General features: G+C 31.5%; 1 protein-coding gene across 1 annotated transcript; it reads left to right on the forward strand.

Moving 5' to 3' along the window:
- The first annotated feature begins 527 nt into the window (after positions 1 to 527).
- On the forward strand, positions 528 to 20287 carry LOC145333779 (uncharacterized). Its single transcript, XM_080179017.1, has 21 exons — positions 528 to 767; positions 1626 to 1729; positions 2004 to 2154; positions 2499 to 2579; positions 3483 to 3553; positions 4257 to 4310; positions 4899 to 4998; positions 5345 to 5419; positions 6060 to 6137; positions 6434 to 6505; positions 6735 to 6848; positions 7939 to 8033; positions 8399 to 8494; positions 8878 to 8985; positions 9535 to 9664; positions 10103 to 10269; positions 11061 to 11244; positions 11576 to 11769; positions 12917 to 13000; positions 17848 to 18344; positions 20149 to 20287. Exons 1-20 carry the CDS (start codon positions 687 to 689, stop codon positions 18089 to 18091), a joined length of 2283 nt encoding a protein of 760 aa, XP_080035143.1. The 5' UTR covers positions 528 to 686; the 3' UTR covers positions 18092 to 18344; positions 20149 to 20287.
- The last annotated feature ends 238 nt before the right edge of the window (positions 20288 to 20525 follow it).

Here is a 20525-nt window from a genome sequence, read left to right on the forward strand (position 1 = left end):
AAACAAAGTAATAAATATCGCCATCTTGTTTTTTAAGACACCCAACCATTGGTGCCAGATGTACACATTTTGTGCGTAATGTACGCATTTTTAACTTTTGGAAAATGGACTTTTATAAGTAATGTACACATTAGCAAGTAAATGTACGCCCCCCCCACCCCTCTCCCCTTTTCTCTTTCCCCCTTCCCCTTTTCCTTCCCCTCCCCCACAAATGTACACATCAAAGGCCCAATGTACACCTTCTTTTGTACACATTGATCAAAAAAAAGTCTGGCAACTATGCACCCAACTACAAAAATGATTGAACGATAATTTTTAGCTATGATACAGTCATTTTTACAATTTGCAATTTACTATCGTTTCACAAATTTAAATTTTACTTTTTTAACACGAAAAAAACTTTTTTTTACAATAAAAACAATTTAAAAGACGAAAAAATCCTCATTTCAAATAATCCTTTGTCTATTTTCTATTTTTTTATTTCAACATTCTAGTATTATAAGAAATAGTGTGTTTTAGATCTTTATTATATAAAAATAAATCGTAAACACTAATTTCAGATTATTAAAATGCCTTGGAAGACAATCAAACACCCTAATACTACCTTACATACCAATTAAAACTCAAACCTAGCTGTGGATAATAAATTCCCAAACAAGACGTACAGCTTTTTCGAGTTGTCTATAATGACAACGTACCTAGGCATATCAGGGGCAGGGGAGGGAAATATTCTCTCCCATCCTGTCTATACAAGAGATGATAGTAAGGTATGGTAACTTTTTATCTTAATAAATTTTTTGTTTTGGTCTTGGCGGTTTGTCTCTTGGAGTAGACTTTTATCTGACTCCTAAATTTTAGTTCAAATTATTTGTTTGATGGTTAATATAACTTAGTTTTATATTCTTGATTCTACACCTATTATTTATATCTAACTTTTATAAAATTTAGTTATGACTTAATAGTTTTTCCTTGGATAAAATACCCTTTTAGATGATGCATTTCTTATAATTAACTTTTCACAATGATAGAATTCTTCAAAATTATTGCCTTCTATTTGTGTCACTAGAAATTAAGGGGGGGGGGGGGGAGTTCTGACACATTTGCGTAAACGGTGAGTATAGGCTTTATCTTTGGACTGAGAGGATAGGTTATTAGGGATAAAATCATTCTTATATGATGAATTTCCCCCAGATTTAAAATTTTTTGGATAGGCCTCCAGGTTCCGGAGCTCCAGGCCTCCAGGTGGTCTCTGTACAGGTAAAATTAAATTTTTTTTTTTTTAAAGTTACAGGTCAACTTATAAAACAAAATATGCATCTTTTTTAATATTATTCACATATTTGAAGAAAAAATATGCATATTTTGTTTTATAAGTTGATTTTTAACTTTAAAATTTTTTTTTTCTTTCATTTTTACCTGTACAGAGACCACCTGGAGGCCTGGAGCTCCGGAACCTGGAGGCCTATCCAAAAAATCTTAAATCTGGGGGAAATTCATCATATAAGAATGATTTTATCCCTAATAACCTATCCTCTTAGTCCAAAGATAAAGCCTATACTTACCGTTTACGCAAATGTGTCAGAACTTCCCCCCCCCCCCTTAATAATTATTTTATTTTTATTTAGATATCCTTGAATATTCTAATGAGATTGCAAGGATGGGTATCTGCAGAGTTCCATAACCTTCAAACAACTTTTCTCAATGATTCTAATCAAGAGCAATATTTAAGGTATATCTTAACTTAAACTTATAGCAATCGCCCCATAAAACGCCATTAGCGTGTAAAATACATTTTTTCTCGTAGTCTAGACACATAAGAAACTACGTTATAAGCCTATAACAAACACTTTTAAAGTTTTTAAATAACTGGGTATTGTATTACATTTCAAAAATGTAAAAATAATCATCTTGTTATAGTTGCACTTTTTATGGATTTGACAAGATTGTTTTGCTAATGTTTTTTGCCATGTGTTAAAAAAAATGATGTTAGGTACCTATTTTAGGATAACTCGAAGCACGCCACACCCATTGTTATTAATCCAACCAAGTGTACAAATAGTGTGCAGAGTGGACAAGGATGGATTCATTAACTGCCAACTTCTGGCCTATAATTCTATTTCTATCAAAGAGATTGTGGCTTCCTTGGACGAAGAGGTAAACTATTAAATCAGAAACCTAAGACTGACTGTTTATAAAAAGTACATTATTTTATTACTTTCCACTTTATTATTAACTAGCGGTTGCGTCCCTAGTATCTAGGGATATTAGAAGGCACATGAAAGTGCAGAATAACTTAAACCTTACAACGACTTTTTTATATAAAAATTAAACAGCCTAAAACTACCCTGGGACCTATGAGAAGCTTCACTTTAAAGGAGAAACATATCGGTTCAGCGGTTAGCGAGATCCTTCGCTACAGACAAAAAAAAGCTTACTACTTTATATAATAGGATAAAAAAGAATCTGCCAACAGAATTGTTACCTACCTATTTGTTTAGTATGAGGACCTGAAAATCTTACTTGGAAAGCTGAATACTCATCAAACAAGTATTTGCAAAGGAATACCTGAAGAGAAATTAGTAAGATTTTTAATAAGCAAATAAGGGGGGGGGGGGGGCGAAAGTGACACTTTTTGAAACCAAAACTAAAAGTCAACAAAGGAACTCAACTAAAAAAAGAGATACAGGTCTGAGATTTTGCATGGCAGTTGCTTTATAGGGGTACAATATGGAACTGTGAAGAAACGGCGGCGCTACCGCCGAAAATCGCCGTTTCCCACCGAAATTTTTTTTGCCTTTTCTCGGCGGTTTTCGGCGGTTGCGCCGCCGTTTCTTCACAGTTCCATATTGTACCCATATAAAGCAACTGCCCTGCAAAATGCCAGACCTGTAACTCTTTTTTTAGTTGAGTTCCTTTGACTTTTAGTTTTGGTTTCAAAAAGTGTCACTTTCGCCCCCCCCCCCCCCCCCTTTTAAATAGGACCTAGGGTTCTTTTCTTTCCTGTCTTTATTGGACTATGTGTTAGTAAATAGGCTTCTACTTCAAAAGAAGTTTTTTTTGCTTTTTTATATTTTTTCATTTGCTTTTTATTTAAAGTGGTCACAATATTTTTACCTTGGCCTATCTATTGATAAAAGGAAAATGTAATATATCTTAATATTCTAAAGTCTGTTAGTTTTTTTTATATGTTTGATAATAACATTACAAGTATTTAACCATAACTTTGTAAAATTGCTATTAAAACAGACCCTTTTCAACCTATGATACTGTTTCTTTATAAGCCCAAGTTTTAGTATCTAAGGTCGATAAAGGTCTGTTTTGAAAGCATTTGATTTTTGACAGAGATATGGCCAAATACATGATCGAACATCTAATAAACAAACAGACTTTATTTCAAATACTTTTAAAAGTTTGTAGTTAATTGTAAAATTGATATATTGGAAAGCCAGGATTTAATTTGATTTACAACTCTTTTTGTCTAGGTAACTTGGGCCATAAGAAAGAACCTATCTCAAATTCTTATTGAAAGATTTCTAACACGGGTTGTATTTAGGTATGTAAGTTTTATTTGTTGTACCCAAGAATTTTTTTTTGCTATATCGCAAAGATTCATCACATTCACCAATATATCAAATAACTAACTGAACTCTTAGTGTAAGTAACAATATAACATCCGCTCGCCGTCGGGGAGGTGATGATATCGAGTCTCGTCTCTAAACTTAAGACGTAAAAAATGGTTCTTACTGCTGCCAGCCAGATGTGTGACTGTGACATCAATAGTTAGAGATGGGAGAATGCCATGGCCTAAAACAGGCGCAACACCATGCACAAGTAGAACTTCTAGACAAGGATCGTGCATAAAAGATGAAAAACTGAAACTTCTTGTCAACATTCTCATCATTAAGGAGCACAATTAAGTATAAAACATCAATGGCGGTCGGACTGCTTTTTGGCAGGTTTTAGGCTATTTTTATATTTCCAAATTTTCCCCGTATCTTGGGTGTTTATGGTCCGACTTTCAAAATTTTATCAGTTAAAGATATCAAAATTAAATTTCCTGTCGTTTGAAGAAAACAACAATGACGGTCAGACTGCTTTTTTGCAGGTTTTTGGCTATTTTTATATTTTTCACATATTTCCCCATATCTTTGGTGTTTATGGTCCGATTTTCAAAAAATTGTCATCCTTGTTATTTAGTTAATGCTTTTAGTTTTCTTATTAAGAGCGTAAATAGATATACTAAGTATTTTTTCTAGAGAAAGAGATTGTCATTATGTTATGTTTGAATCTGACCAAGCTGATATATGCAGGTGAGGCTAGTATTTAGGTAATAAAATCAACCAACTTTTGTAAAAAAAAAAAGAAGAGGGGCCCGGGGGGGGGGTTGTAAGAGTGTCTAAATTAGGATAAGATTCTAATGTTCTTAATCTTTTAGTGCTTAGGTATTGTATTTAGAAAAAACTTTAAATTAAAATGCAGCTTCAGCAATTTTTAAGATAAACTTTTTTGATATATTCTTTAAAAGTGCCAAATTTGCATAACTTTTTAGGCTTATAATAGATTGTACTTGTGCAGTGGTAGTCTAGTGGCCAAAAATTAAGATTTTGATGTGTTATCTACCTACTTTATATGGGTATCCTAATTCCTGTTAATAAGGATCATATTAATTTATATGGTGTTTTCAAAATTTAAACTTGGTTTTTACGATATTTCCACATGAAACGATTCTGCTTTATCTTTCTATTATCCATTTTTTGTAATTTGATGCTCATTTGTTTAGAATACAAAGTTGCACCTGTTCAAGTTTTATTTGATAATTTAAAACACACCAATAGACAATAACTTTTCTATTTACTTCTTATATAGTTAATGAATTAGTTTTTTATTGCTTATTACAGAAAATGTGCCTTCCTCTTGTCCTCCTCGAATATGGACCTCCATGGAGACCAAGAACTGGAATGTCCTGATCCTGACTGTCCCAGAACATTCAAATATCAGGTAAAATAATAAGACAAGGACAGTCTGATAGAAGTAGATAAATTGCTGTAAAGGTGTCAAATTTTGTTGAATATACATATAAATATAATACTTAAATAACTGCCTAGGTAGGTATTATTTTGATTAAACCTAAATCTTGATTATGTCAAAAAGGTATGTTTCTTCCGAATAAATACTAGGTAGTTTGTTTAAACTTTTCCACTCATCGAAAATAGTCAATGAGAAATTATATTGTGGTGTTATCCTCTCAGAATTTTTTTTCAGTTTTTAAAATTTTGGTAAGTAGGTACTTAAAACTTGAACTTTGACCAAATTATATTTTTTTACATGTGACTGCATATTTTAGGGAGCTTTGGACAAGCATATTCTGAAACATAAGGAGTCAGATGATGAAATGTACCTGGATGAAAAACCATGCAAGGTAAATCATGGGACATTTCCATGAGTTGTAATTATCAGCATGGTAAATTTAATCATAACTAATAAGAAAATATAACTTTTTAAGAGAAATAGGAGGTTATGTGTAATTTTTAGCGTTTTTTAAAATCTTACAATACTCAAGGCCGTGGTATAGAATTGATTCCACAATAAGAGATATAAGTTTTGCGGAATTGTAATGTAGGGAGTAGATTTGAAATCTGCATCAAATTTTAAGGATTTTTTATAAAATTCGTTTTTTGTATAATTCTTTATCTAAAAGCGGAAATACAAATTAAGTTAATTAATTTTGGCATCTGTGATTGGTGGATTTAAAAAATCTGCGCTCTGATTGGATGTCGTACATTATTCAACCAATTAGAGCGCAGGTAGTTTAAAATCCACCAATCCTATTGGTCAAAATTAATTAACTTAAAATGTATTTTCGCTTTTAGATAAAGAATTATACAAAAACGAATTTTATAAAAAATCCTTAAAATTTGATGCAGATTTCAAATCTACTCCCTACATTACAATTCCGGAAAACTTATATCTCTTAATGCACAAGGCTTGTTATTCAGGAGATAAAATTTAAGAATGATAAAAACAAAAAATAAAACTTTACCTACTCAAATATATTTTAGGTTAAATTAGAAGATAGACTAGATAATGAGAGTGAATCGAGCAAAGTTAAAACTGAACCTGAAATTTCTATGAAAGAGGTAAACCTTACTACATTAATTTTTATTATGCCTTTTTTTTGACTTTTTTATCAATACAAAATTTAAATGCGTTATTTGTATGGTCCTTGGGACATCTAAAACAGTGGTTTCCACAAACTTTGTCTGTCCGCCCGTCCGTCTTGTCTGTCTGTGTTTTTATCTTACACTCTTAACTTGCAAAATTTTTAAAATACCCAGGCTACGTTTTGAGACACAGTTTTGCCAGGTTGGCTAATCTTGAAAACTAATATATTGTTTTTATATGAATAAACTAATCCAAACAACTTTGTTATCAGGCCAAGACTGAAGACCAACAGTACAACTCTGATGATGGTCAACTTATTGAACGTTTACTTGATGATATTGATCAGGAATAGATAAATATATTGCTGCCGATTTTTTTTGTGTGGGGGGGGGGGTCATTTTAGGAGTTCCGAGATACCCCCCCCCCCCTCCGTTCCAAAAAAAAACAGTTTAAAAACTTCCTTAGACCTATAAGAAGCAGGAGAGGTTCAGCAGTTAGCGAGATCCTTCGCAACAGACTAAAAAGCCTACTACTTTACGTAATAGGATATTAATATATAATCTATTTGTAAACAGGAAACTTATCCGTCCCTTCCACCACGTCGCCTTAAAAAGAAAAAGAAACTGAAAAAGCCGCCAAACAAAGACTTTTCTTGTAGCGACTGTGGCAAAGCTTTTTATTATCAGGTATTTTAATTTTGTACTAACAACAGTGACAAAAATAGGAAAGAGAAACAAAAAATGTGTAAGTTTCTATTTTCATATCTAGTTGCTTCGCCCATGGCAGCTAGAGAAGGTAAATGGCAAAACATACATTCGTAGATAGTGCTCCCTGAAAAGTACAAACCATTAGGACTAGCAATTTCTTAAAATCTAGCCTCAGACAAAAACTTTTACCTATAACTTTGTAATATAAGATTTTAAACTCATTTTTCACTACTTTTAATTATGCTCTTCAAATCAACTTTTATCATCTGAATAATTCTGTATCAAATTAAACTCCATGTTTTACTTTACGTTTAAACTAAGAGTTTTTTAGCGCATATTTCCAAGTTTAAACCAAAAGGACAACTGTCTTATTTAGCAGGGAGTAAGAGAGGGGACAATGGATCGAATATTCAATTTTTAGGAGTCTCAGACTTTGGGTACTGGCTTAAAGGGAATGTGCAAGAATTTAGCAGTTTCTGACTGACTTTGGGTACTAGCGCACAAAATGCCGCTAACTCGTTTGTTAGTTTTGAATATTGCAGACAAGTATCAATAAACTTAATTTGTTATAATGTGACTGGTTTTAACAATTTTTTTCTCTCCAGAAAATATCATTTCATAGATAAAAACTTTATTGTGATATTTGCTTAATAAACAATCTAAGAATCCAATGAAATTTTGGGTTATGAGGCTATGGGTTGAATGGGTTCCAGGAAGATTTTTCTAGTTATTAATTACAGAATAGTTACATCAGTCTGATGTGCTGGTAATATAATTTTCAAATGAATGTTTTTTTCTTGGAACTTTCTTCTTATTTTATAGTTTTCTGTATTGTATTAACTCTCCCTTTACAATTTCCTCTATATTTTCTGAATTAATTGCCCATTGTCCCCTCCCTTACTCCCTACTTATTTAGTCAAAGTTAATCAAATTAAACACATTTAAGCTTAAAACATTTAACTTTTAAAACTAATTTTGGTATGTTAAACTTTTTTGATACAACAAAAAGTAGGTTGGCAGTTACCTACGTTAGAAGTAAATCATAAAAATAATAAATTTTTTTATTTAGAAAAATTTGTTTACGCATGTAGTTGAAGCGCATGGTAAAAGTGTGGATGAATTGCCAAATCTTGCCGTAGTCAAAACTGAAGATGGTAGAAAAAGGTAAACAACTCGATTACCATGTTTTATAAAGTCGTCAGTACCAAATGGTTGCTTTGACAATTTTCATAAAAACACAAAACGTTACATAGGTATGTTGTTCATTTGATAGTTGAAGTTTATTACCTACTTGTAAAATATACCTTTCAAGAACTTTTATAATAGTTATTATTGGTATAGTATTATATACAGCTTTCTGTGGATATGAAATGAAAATTGTAAGATTAAAACCAGTTTTTATCTATTTTAATCTAAACCACTAGATATCAATCCGTTTCGAAACCATACGTTCAAAATAATTTCGTTTTTTTATGCTTGATTGCTAAAGTCAGAGATGCTTAATCATACTGAAATTTTATTTTTATTAGAAAAAGAAGAAAGAAGGGTAAAGGCTCGAAGCATGATTCTCATTGTGACGAGTGTGGAGTTTCTTTTAAATTTGCTAGTGGTCTCTATAATCATAGGTGAAGTTTTATTGTAGCCCCATGTTAAATACAAAATTGCATTGCTGGATTTTTTTTATTTACTTTTGCCTGCTTTTTATAGGTAGGTATATAATTTAAAAACAACTTCATTTTCAACAAAATATATCCTCCAAAATTTGAATTTTTTAATGTTTAATACCTAGATTGTTTTCATTGCAACAAAATGAATTTAGTTGGTGATGCTTTTTTTGCGGTATGCGCAGTTTTATGCCATGTTATTCTATTTAAATCTAAAGTTTGGCCTAGTTCATTTATTTTTATTTTTTATTTTATCTAAAAACATTTAAAAGCTTTCAGTTGTCATTTATTATTTAGTTATAAAAAAATTTTCTTTCTTTTTAAAATTCATTATTTGTTTTTAGAAAACGAATGCATGGGGATACAGAGAAAGTGCAATGTCATCACTGCAACAAAATGATCAAAAGTTGTACTTTAGATCAACATATTAGAGAAGAACATGGTACTCCTAGGTAGGCTTTTGATATATTAGGTAGGTACCTAGATTATAGATAGATTATATTCTAATGAAATGTGCAAAAGTTAAATTCAAGTAGACTTTTAACTATTTAAAACTTACATGAGGTAACTTAGTAGGTATGTTTTTGAAATATAGGGTAGGTAGGTAGGCCATTAAGAATCAATATCAGCTTTTTATAAAAGAACATGCGACATCTTGGTTTGATTTAATTTCCAATTGACGATATTTTGAATCAATAGCTTTTTTCTTCTAAATAATAATTAACAATTGATTTGGTATGAAATGTTAACAATTTAAGTATTTAAACTTCTAAAACTTTAAATAAAAATGTTTTGAAGAATTTATTTTAGGTTTGCATGGCTGGGATAATACTTCTGAGGGACAAGGCCAAACTTGAGGGGGGGGGGGGTTAGTGCTCCACCTAAACTTTTAGATAAAGAATAAAACAAGTTGAATATAAAATACTCTTCATAGTCTAGATATACCTGTCTGAATATTTAACCAATTTAACAACCATAAATCTTAATTATAATTTTTGCAGGTATGCTTGTCAGTTCTGTGGCAAAGGATTCTATTATAAAAGTTTCATGTTAAACCACCAGCGTCTTCACACTGGAGACTACAAGGAGTGTATTTGTGATCTTTGTGGGGCTGTATATAAAAGTGTTCAGGTTAGCAGAAAAATCAAGTTATGATAGGAATAAAGTGATAGGTGAATGGTAAAAAAAATTAATCTAGATTAACCACTCATTTTGAGATCTTTGTGTTGTTATCTCTAAAAGTGTTCCAAGTTGTTAAAATACTCTATTTGATGGTCAAATAGAAATAAGTCAATAGGAAAGATGCAGCTTATACCTACCAATAACAGAAATTATTCGAAAAAAATCACGAAACCTATTCTTAATTTTCAGCTGTCGCTGGGGGGCAACACATCATAAAATTGACGACCTCTTCACATGCCCCCCAAATATTATTTTTGTTATATTTCGCTTGTTGGTTATACGTTATTCCTGGGAGAGATGCTCAATGCTTCTCTTTAGTATAAATCTATAGAATTTTTTAGGAAAAATATCCTTTTTATATATTTGAAAAGCAAAATCTTATCTTAGGTTCTAAACCGGCATGTCCGTAATGCTCACCAGGACCTGCGAAACTTCAAGTGCAGTCACTGTGACAAAGCCTTCCACAACAAGCAGAGGTTGGACAGACATGTCAACAGTCAACACACCAAGTCCAAGCTCTGGCCTTGCCCTGCGTGCCATAGCAAATATGACAGGTAGTGTCGAAAAAGGTCCCCACAAGAAAAGCAAAGCAAAGTCTTATTACTATTTTGCCATTTTCAAAATTTATAATAAGCTATTCAAAACGGCAAAAATATAAATAAGTAGCAATGATTATGTTGCAAAATTGATACAATTCTGTTTGGATGCAATTAAACTTTCTCCAGTCAAATAAATATTTACATAGATAGATAGAATTCAATATTTACGTAAATTTCGTAATACAAAAGTTTTCAAAAGTTCAGACAATCATATTTTAACACCAAAAAAATGATATTTGTCTGCAAACTTCAAAGCAACAAATTCTATAACAGTAGGTTTATTATTTGGTGTCTTTCTTTTGCATCGAGAATTTTTTCTCACTAAGCTGAATGGATAAGTATTAAAACTCGTAACAAAGACAATTTATTGAATCAAAGCTTGCTAAATTCTAGGTTTTAAAGTAAGGGGATTGTTTTGCATTTTGTGTAAATAAACTTTAGAAAATGAAATCTTTATTAGCTCGACAGAAGAACAAAGGGGAAAAGTTCTTCTTAAATTCTCACGACGGTATAAGTAGGTATTATTTAAATGGATATATTATTACTTGGAACTTATATCAGATTATGTATTATCTACTCTAATTAAGTGAAACTTTTAGCGGGATAAAATTTTGTCCTCTTACTTTTACCCTATCCCCTCCCCTTCTAATGGATGAACGACCTGACCAATAAATAGCAGGGTAAATTGACAACAAATTTTCCCCTGTCATAATATCTAATTATATTCTACATCCATTATCATTTAGGAAAGACAATCTAAGAACACATATCCGTAAGAACCATGCGGGAGTCCTAAACCCTGATACAGTAAACCTGGTGCCTATAGATAATGATGGTAGTGGGGTGACAGGGACTGAACCACAGCAGTCAAGTAGGAAGGCTGGTAGGACGGCGAACGCTACGTCATCGGCTAACCAGATTTTAACTCAGGTAAATACAGACATACATGCCATTTATTACATAAATGCCTGTATGTAGAATCGCCATGCATAAAACAATTATCGTCAATTTTAGGTCTGTGAGAAATTATATGACTAACATTTTTAACGTTAGGATCTAAATTAATCTAAAAATCACTTTTAAATTGGTCATTTTTTGACTTAATGTCCATTTCATAATTATTCGTAGATTGTAGGTACCTAGCTATTTGTTAGGTACATAAATTTTCTTTAAAAGTTATAAATCATATGCTTAAAAATACTAGGTACTAGGTAATGATTAATTAAAAATCTTTTTAATAAAAACGTTTTTTCTTCTTCAGAACTTCCTGATGTTAGAGCGAACGAACGGGCAGGAGCGGTCATCCAACTTTCCCTCCATGTCTGACCGCAGCCAGTCTCTGGAAGACAGTCGGGGGGACAGCCAGGACTTCCTGGATCCAGATTCCGGGTACCGTAGCCAGGATATTATCAAGCGAGAGGATCCTCTAATGACGCCTTCTCATCTGATTTCTAGGTAAGTTTAAACTTAGTAAATTGATTTGTCAGTCCATAGATTTATTCAAAAGCAAAACTAGGTAACATTTGAATTTTGAGAAGATTGCTTCATGTTCTACTTCTTTTATAGCTTGGTTTTTGGATGGCATTGTAACTTTTTGCCCAACCCCGTAATAAATTTCAATTTTATAATCATTAGTTTCATTACCTTCTTATTACCTAGGTACTTAGGTATTTTGTCTGTGATCTTTAATGTTACCTAAATAATATCTACTGTAAGACATAAATAGAAATAGAAATTTGTCTTCAAATATGAATATTAGTTAAGCTGTGAATTTGATAAAGGTATTTGATTTTTCTTAGGATACCTAAATAATATATAATCTAGATTAGAAATGATTAAATATTTGCAAATTTTTCTAGTTATGTAACTTATTTTAGGTATAAAAATAGTATTTATTAAAAATATTAAAATTATTATGATTTTTCTGTGTTTAATGATTTTTAGGGATAAAATACTGTTTTCATTAATAATTATTGTTGGGTTTGAATTATTGGAGTTTGGCTACGGTTATGATAATAATATACATCGTCTTTGGGTTATTTGAAACCAGGGATGCTGAGCCGCCAAATTTTGCTGTAGCCGGAGCCTTTATTTTCAGAGCGGCTCCGGCTATAGGGGTAGCTATATTATATCTGGAAAAAAATTAATACCTTGATTAAACTTAATGTTTAAATTTTATAATTTGGAAACCCTTTTTAAGTGTTTCAGGTCCATTTTTCTCAAAAATTAAACTTTAATACCTAACCTTTTAAAGTAAAAAAAAGAATTGGAAATTTGTTTGGTTTCTTTTCTAGTCCGGAGCAGTTGCTGGAGCCGGAGCTGCAACAAAATCGAACAGCTCCGTATCCCTGTTTAAAACCAAAGAAATTATGGATCTAGCTCTTCAGAATCTGATCCTAGCGCCGGGGTTCAATATAATATTTTCAGAACTATCCAACTAAGCTTTTTATCACACTCATCTACTTTAAATATACTAATTTAAACCCTGGCCTAGCGTAACTAATAATGTCATTAAATGATATAACCTCTGCCTTTAGACGTATCTCGGCCTCAGAAAGACAATCAGACATCTTATCTCTTTTAACCTACCTCTAATTTGTAGGCATGAGAGTGATCTACTCCGTCTTGCAGCTGTACATCAACATCAACAAATACAGCAACAACATGATAGAGGAGATGTTTTTAGGTGAGCTTCACTTTAGTCTTCCCAGTCGACAATAGTTTGAAATTTAGTCAATAAAAAAGTAATCTATCTATTACATATACAAAGTAGAATGTTTTTTTGTGTATCCGTCTGGATGTAGCGTTTTATAACTTTAACCATCAGACCGATTTGGATTTACTTTTTTTTGGAATATACCCACTTGTAAAACAAAGGTTATAGGTCATTATCTTGAGGGACGGATTTCCTCCTATAAAAAGGAAAAGGAAAAAATAAGGATATTTGTTTATAATGGTGATGGTACAATTCCAATTTCGGTCCGACTCCGGAGTAGGTATGCATTATAATAGTGTGAAATAAGTGTAGGGATTTACCCAAGCCCCCTTTTGGGATGAAGCCTCTAGAGGCTAGGGATGAAACCACTTAATTTAACAAAAATCAATACGAATGTGTAATGAATTCATGTTTTCATGTATAGGATTGAAAGAGGTGAACTGAAATTAGTTTCCGAATGTGAACACATTTCCCTAGGTGCTTCCCAATCCTATCTCAATATTTGCTACTAGCTAAAAAACCTTCAAACTTCCAAAAAAAAAATCAAAATTTGAAAAATTAAAACTTTGAATGTATAATGTATAAATCGTTAATACATTCAAATTTTGATTTTTTTTTTGAAGTTTGAAGGTTTTTTAGCTAGTAGCAAATATTAAGATAGGATTGGGAAACACCTAGGAAAATGTGTTCACATTCGGAAACTAATTTCAGTTCATCTTGAAAGATATATTTTTATACAGGGAGTAAGGGAGGGGACAATGGGCAATTAATTCAATTTTACAGTTCTAACTCAATATCTTCAAAACCAGATATATCTGGAAAATTCAAAAAAATTAGTTATAGCAATCTTTATTAGATTTGTATAATGTATAATAAGAAATTATTAAACTTGAAAGAAAAGTATTTAACATTAGGTTATCCTTTCTTATTTTCCTGTGAATAGTCTGTAATTTATCATAAAGGGTATGACCTTAGTACTGGCAGTTTCTTACAAAATAATACAATAATAAATAATTGGGGTCTGTTTTCATATTGACAAGGGGTTGATTAGAATGGATAGTTACAAAATTATCACAGTAGAATTTCTGGTTTAACCCACCCATTCTCAGAAGAAAACTATTTTGTTTAAAAACCAAAATAAACTTGTTTTGAATTTTTTTTCAAATAGTTTGCTAATATTTGTGTTGGTTATTTCAATAAGAGTCATCTGCTTTGGGAATAATTGTTTTAGCGGCATTCTTTGCGCTGCACATTGGGGCATATCAGCCAAAAAGGGGATTTAATTATTTAGAGCCCGAATTTCTTGTTCAAAATGTCAAATTAGAATGTTTGAGGTCAGGGAATGCATTTCTTAACTTATCAGAGTAGTATGACAATTTTTCAGTAGCGCAGCTACTCTATCACTAGCTTTTTGGGCCCTTTAAAGTGTATCTATGTCAATTGTAGTCCGATTTTAGTGTTCAAAGTGTCAAATTAGGGGTTGTTTGGGCCTGGGAATTCATTTTGGTAGAAGGGGAGGGGATGGTGTAAAGGGGGTGGATGGGAAATCCTTATTTTAGTCAGCTACAAGTTTGTTCAGTGATAATAAATCCATTATAAATGTAAGCATGATTGACATCAATTTTTATAAACTAATATCTATATTTATAATGAAATTATGATTCTTGTTTACTGTTTATCTGTATATTAACCCTTAACAGTTAGGGGGAGGGGGTCGTTTCCCCCCCCCCCTCCTCCCCTCCGTTTTTTTCTATCATATTTTCTGTGTGTGAAAGATAGAGGGCTATAAATGAGTGACTTCTTAACTATGGCTATGCCACATGACTGAGAGTTGGAATTTTTTGAATATCTCCAGCCTGGCGGGCACTGCATGCCAGCGAACCTGACAGGTTCATCCAGATAAAAAGCAAAACATTTTTTCTGACTTAAACAAAGCCTTTTATCTTACTAAAATATAATAACTAATATAAATAAAATATAGGTATTCAAGTCAATTTTAGGTTCCAGGTATGATCTTGAAGGTCCTGATCCTCCAGGTCTTTAGAAATCTTTAAAAGCCTCCTGTGACCGCAATTTTTGACTTAGAGACTTCAAATTATAAATTTAAGCTTTTCTTGTATGTCTACATAACGTAATAAATTTCCTAAAGATCCGCCGCCGTTTTCCCGCCACCCGCCGACTGCGGCGCCTGGCAGCTGCCAAGTACAGCTGCAGCCGCCAAAATTTATGTTTTGAGATTAATAATATAAAATTTATATAAAGATAAACATTTTCTGAAAAAATTGTATTTGTAGCTTCAAAAAAAAAGAAAATAACAGCTTTTTGAAATTTTTAAGTAAAAAAGGACCTAAAAACAAAGGTTGTTGAATAAAAGAGCAAAGTAAGCGAAAATTGACTTTGAATCACTTGTAGTCGGAAATTCATTATCAATCAGGGGACCTGCAAAAAGAACCCCCTCCCCCCCCGACCGATAAATGTGTGACAAGGGGCCCAACTGTTAAGGGTTAATTAACAAACAGGGATCTAAGGGACAAAACAATGACCGATTAATATATTTATCATTGTATATTGTATATACCTACTACATAATATTGATACATCAAATTATTTTACGAAATTGATTACTGTAGATGACAATTAGTGATTAAAATATTTCAACACTCTACTTAATGAACCAAGCAATAAAAAATCAATAAAACTTCCTAAAGTTGTTAGGCCAAAAAATATAAAAAAAAATTATTTTAAAACTTTGGGGACTAGTGTAATAAACAGCCCAATGTCCCCTCCCTTCCTAAATAAAACTGCAGATTTTAAAATGAAGACCAAGTAATTACATAATTTAAAAACAAAGCATTACCAATAGACAGACACATAACACTTGCTAATTCCAATTTCAATTAATTATAAGAACACCACGTTATTTGGATATTAACTTAACCTTTCAGACATTTGGCTGTTTATAACACTAGTCGCCAAAGATTTACAGTTGTGTGTTAAAATGTTTTGAATACTAATTTTTCTCTATACAAGAGGTAATTTTGTGTTTTATAATTGGGAATGTACATCAATTATATTGACCTTTGTCTTATCCCTTTAGATCATTGATAATGGTAATAATCCTTAGAAACAATTATTTAGTTACATTAAAACTTCGAACATAAAGAGCCCCTCCCCACCATTTAGTGCAATATCTATCATCTATCCATCTATCTATCAATCTATCTATCCATCTATCTATTCATTTATATATCTATCTATCTATCCATCTATCTATCCATCTATTTATCCATCTATCAATCCATCTATCCATCTATCCATCATCCAACTATCTATCTATCTCAACCTCTAAGGAAAACAATAAGGATGATACAATTCATAAGTAACGAAGCACAAAAAATCTACTGTGATAAATTGCGAATATGGTCAATTAAAGAGCAAATGCTTAAATTTAATAGTAAATTACATACTGAATAGCTTTTATAGTGTTTCCAATTTATCTAAACACTCTAAAATAATAGACATAATATACGTGGATATTATAACTGGGTAAATTTTGTTGTCAATTTAGGTTGCTAATTTATTGGTCAGTTCTTACGTCCCGTATGAGGGGAGGGGATATCGTTATATTAGCATGCTGGAAAGACCATTTCATTTTAGTTGGAGAAAATATGGTGCAACATGCAAGTAATTATATATCCCTTATTAAGATTCTAATTTCGGGTTGTTACAATATTGACAGGAATAATTATCTAATAAATTAGCGCAGCAATATCAAACTTGAAAAAAACCATATATTTTAGAGGTAAAATAAAGCAGGGATTTAATGAAATAAAACAACTATGTTATTAAATTTTGACTTTAAAAGCGCTTTTAAAAGCATTTTCTTACAAAGTTTTTGTGCACCCACCTTCAGAAAACAGGCAAAAAACCCCTACGGGGGTGCGGGGGGGTAAATGAAACCAGTACTGGCGATTACAATATGTCTTTTGGTAATCAAATATCGCTTTTTTAGCCGGTGGCACCCGGTGAAAACATGTTTCCTGATACTCTCTACTTAAATGTTGATTTTAAAACAAACAAAAATAAACTAAAATCTTGACTTCAACTAGAATTATTTAGGACTAATATCTTTAATTTGTGTTTTTTTCTTTTATATTGTCAAAATACATGTAATACATGACTCACCAGAAGTTATTTTTTCTAATTACGTTGATTCTAAGAGATTTTATAATACTTTTAAAATTGTTGGTGAAACACAAAATATATGCCTTTTTCTGTAAGAAAATTTTTGCATTTCTTGACTTTCAGGCTTTAGAAAGCTTACTTAAAAAGCGTATTTTTACGATTCCTTTGAAATCTGATGTACATTGGGTATGATAATGCTCACAGAAGGATTAAAACTTGATTTGGGGGTGGTGAATTGAATCCCCTTGTTGCCCCTATATGCGCTGGTACCCAAAGTCTTTGAAATTTGCCAAAATAATAAAAGTTGCATGTGTTCTGGTACCCAAAGTCTAAGACTGTCAGAAATGTGAATTTTAGATCCATTGTCCCCTCCCTTCCTCCCTGATTTTTATAAGCTCCACATATATGTAGAAGATGGATAATCTGATGACCTAAATTCTTAAAAATAAAAAAGTCCTAATATTTTCTATAGAAAACAGAAATTTTGTACCTTAAAATTCAAATATGACGCTTTAGTTCAAGAAGTATTTAAATCTCTCCCAGATATGTACAAAATACTGTTATTAATACAATTCAAATAGGCTATTAATTTTGATTTAATTTTATTTTTCATTGTATTTTTAAAATTTCAGAGAGAAGCACCAAGAAAGATTTAACCTTCACTCACCTCCTTCTACGCTTACCAATCCGCAGCACATGCGGGACATGGTTTCCGCAGCTGTCCGCGACTTTACCTCTGGCGGACAAATCCGCGAAAACGCCCACACGCCGCCTTCTCTACAGCCCAATCCCAACGCGGTTTTGACGCATGCGTTGAATTCAAGCGGACAGAATACCTATACATTCCATGGGCTGCACGGACATCCACAATTATAGGATAGGCTACGTTTTAGTACGGGAAACTTAATTTTAATTATTCTATTTGTTTATAGAATCTGAAATGATTTCTTTCTAGTATGGCATTTTACCATTCACTTTACAATATGCAACAAATATGTATGTATAAATAATTGAAATAAGATCAGATTAGATGATATTTCATAAGTTTTTTAATAATTAATAATTTCCTTTCAAAAAATAGAATTAAAGAGTTTAATGTTGTGCCAATCAAATTATTGTAAATCAAAGGGTATTAAATAAATAATATGTATTTTTTTGTATCAACGAGTCAGGATGTCTGTCAGTCTGTGTGGTTATCATAAGATCTTGCTAACCACTGGACCGATATAATGTAAAATGCTCTCCTTTACAGTGAAGCTTCTTACAGTTTTTTTCTATTAAATAGAGCATGTTCCATTTTAAAAAGCGAAGCTTTTCTATAATTATGGACAGTCCGTCCGTCCGTAACGGATAGCTTTTTTCGTTAATTTAAGCATGTTTGAATTGTCCTATCGATTTCAAACTTTGCATGGTGATTCCTTTAGTAGTTAGGTACTATTTAAAAAGCGTAGCAACTCAATAATCATTACCAGAATGTCCGTACGTCCATTTTAAACATGACGTTTTTTTTTACTTTTTAACAACAAATTTTCATGTGATCTAATCATCCGATTGATTTAATTTTTGGTATATTAATTCCTGGGACAACAAAGTATAATGTTATAAGCGAAGCAACTCTATAATCAAGTCCTAAAAATGTAAGTATGTCCATAACATTATCTTGTATCCAGCAGTTTTTCAACAAATTTACTTACAATTTTGGTTTGACTCTTATACATTTAGATTAGATTTTTTTTAGATTAGATTTATTATTCTTGGGTGTACATACATAGAAAAAAAAACTACAATAATAAATGAATTAAATGAATATTATATACATTTATATATACAGAAAAATTTTATTGATATGGTTAATTTATAAAAATATTTTCTTCCCAAATGGCAGTTTCCTAAAAAATAGGAGTATGCAGTAATGTGTATTCACACATTGTTTTCATACAGGCCATATAAATAAGACAAAAAAAAAGATAATAAGCAATAAATGAAATCATATTGGAGAGGAAAGAATGATAATAGGAAGGATTGATTAGGGCATACAAGTCTCACACCATTATTGCAATAATAGAAATTTAAAAAATTTTAAACAAATAAATTTTGATTAATTTATCAGATTTCAAACAATATTGAAAAGAAATATAAATTTATCTACATTCTTGACATAATGGGTTGTTACACACTAGAATTAAGCTTGATAACAAAGATTCTTTTAGATTTTTAATAAATTTTTTTCTTGGTTGATTGTGGGTTAATAAATCATTATTACAATGGTTATTCCATAATTCTTGAAAATGATACTTAGGAAATCTTTCAATAGATTTAAACTTCGGCTTTTTAACATCAAACATATTTGAGTTTCTAAGATTTCTGGTATGTAATTGGTTACGGCGAAGCCATGTACCTTGAAAGGAACTTGGTAGCTTACTGTTTATAAAATCATACATAAATAATAATTTCAAATAATTAGCTGATTCATGTAAAGGAAGGACATTCATTTTTTTAAATAAAGGCATTGTGTGTGAAATGTGTTTCTTACTAAAAACAATTCTTATTGCCTTTTTTTGCAATTTAATTAATGGTTCCATAGTAGATTTAAGACCACAACTCCAGGCAGGTAAACAGTAAAGTAAATGACTATTTATAAGGGAATGAAAAAGCATTTTTTTGCTATCTAAATTCAGTATATGTTTAGCTCTATTTATAAGAAATAAGGAACTAGAAATTTTTTTACGTAAATGTTCTACATGATATTTATATTCTGATTATTCAGTTCTGACACTATACAAATGTTAATGTCCGTTTGTCCTACCGGTTTAATGCTTCGCTTTTATGGATGTTGTCATCCTTGTTTAAAAAAATAATACCCGCTAAAATGTTTATTAGAAACAAAAAAAAAGATGGTGGGTCGACAATTTATCTCTACTCTTACTTCAAAGATCTAGGGGCGTAGCCGCTCTTGTATATCATTGTAATATTTTCTCTATGTAACACAAGACAGTTCTATTTTGTTATTTTTTAACTTTAAAGAATATAATACACCTCACACCATGTATGAAAAATAAATTTTTAATTTCATCAATGTGTTTTGTTGTTTTAAACTGAATCTAGGTAACTTAACTTACATTGTATGTATGTTAGTTTTCAGGTTAGGTAAAATTGTTCCTGGATTTATAGCCAAGTTTGATTCAGTAGACTAGTTATGATTAGAACATCTGTTATACTCCCAACAAAAAAGCTTGCTCCAGCTAAACATCTCTAAATAGATTTTTAACTCCTAGTACGATCTAGTACACAGAGAAATATACAAGTTATT

Source organism: Acartia tonsa, chromosome 2 (genome assembly GCF_053477335.1).
Source record: "Acartia tonsa isolate MP-2025a chromosome 2, ASM5347733v1, whole genome shotgun sequence".
NCBI lineage: Eukaryota > Metazoa > Arthropoda > Copepoda > Calanoida > Acartiidae > Acartia > Acartia tonsa.

What these genes read in the sequence shown, in the direction of transcription:
- LOC145333779 (XM_080179017.1), top strand. Translation starts at nt 687, where the DNA reads ATGACAACGTACCTAGGCATATCAGGGGCAGGGGAGGGAAATATTCTC. An exon ending in TGGCTTCCTTGGACGAAGAG is followed by an intron (nt 2,155 to 2,498) that starts GTAAACTATTAA and finishes CTATTTGTTTAG; the next exon opens with TATGAGGACCTGAAAATCTT. An exon ending in GTTTACTTGATGATATTGAT is followed by an intron (nt 6,506 to 6,734) that starts CAGGAATAGATA and finishes TCTATTTGTAAA; the next exon opens with CAGGAAACTTATCCGTCCCT.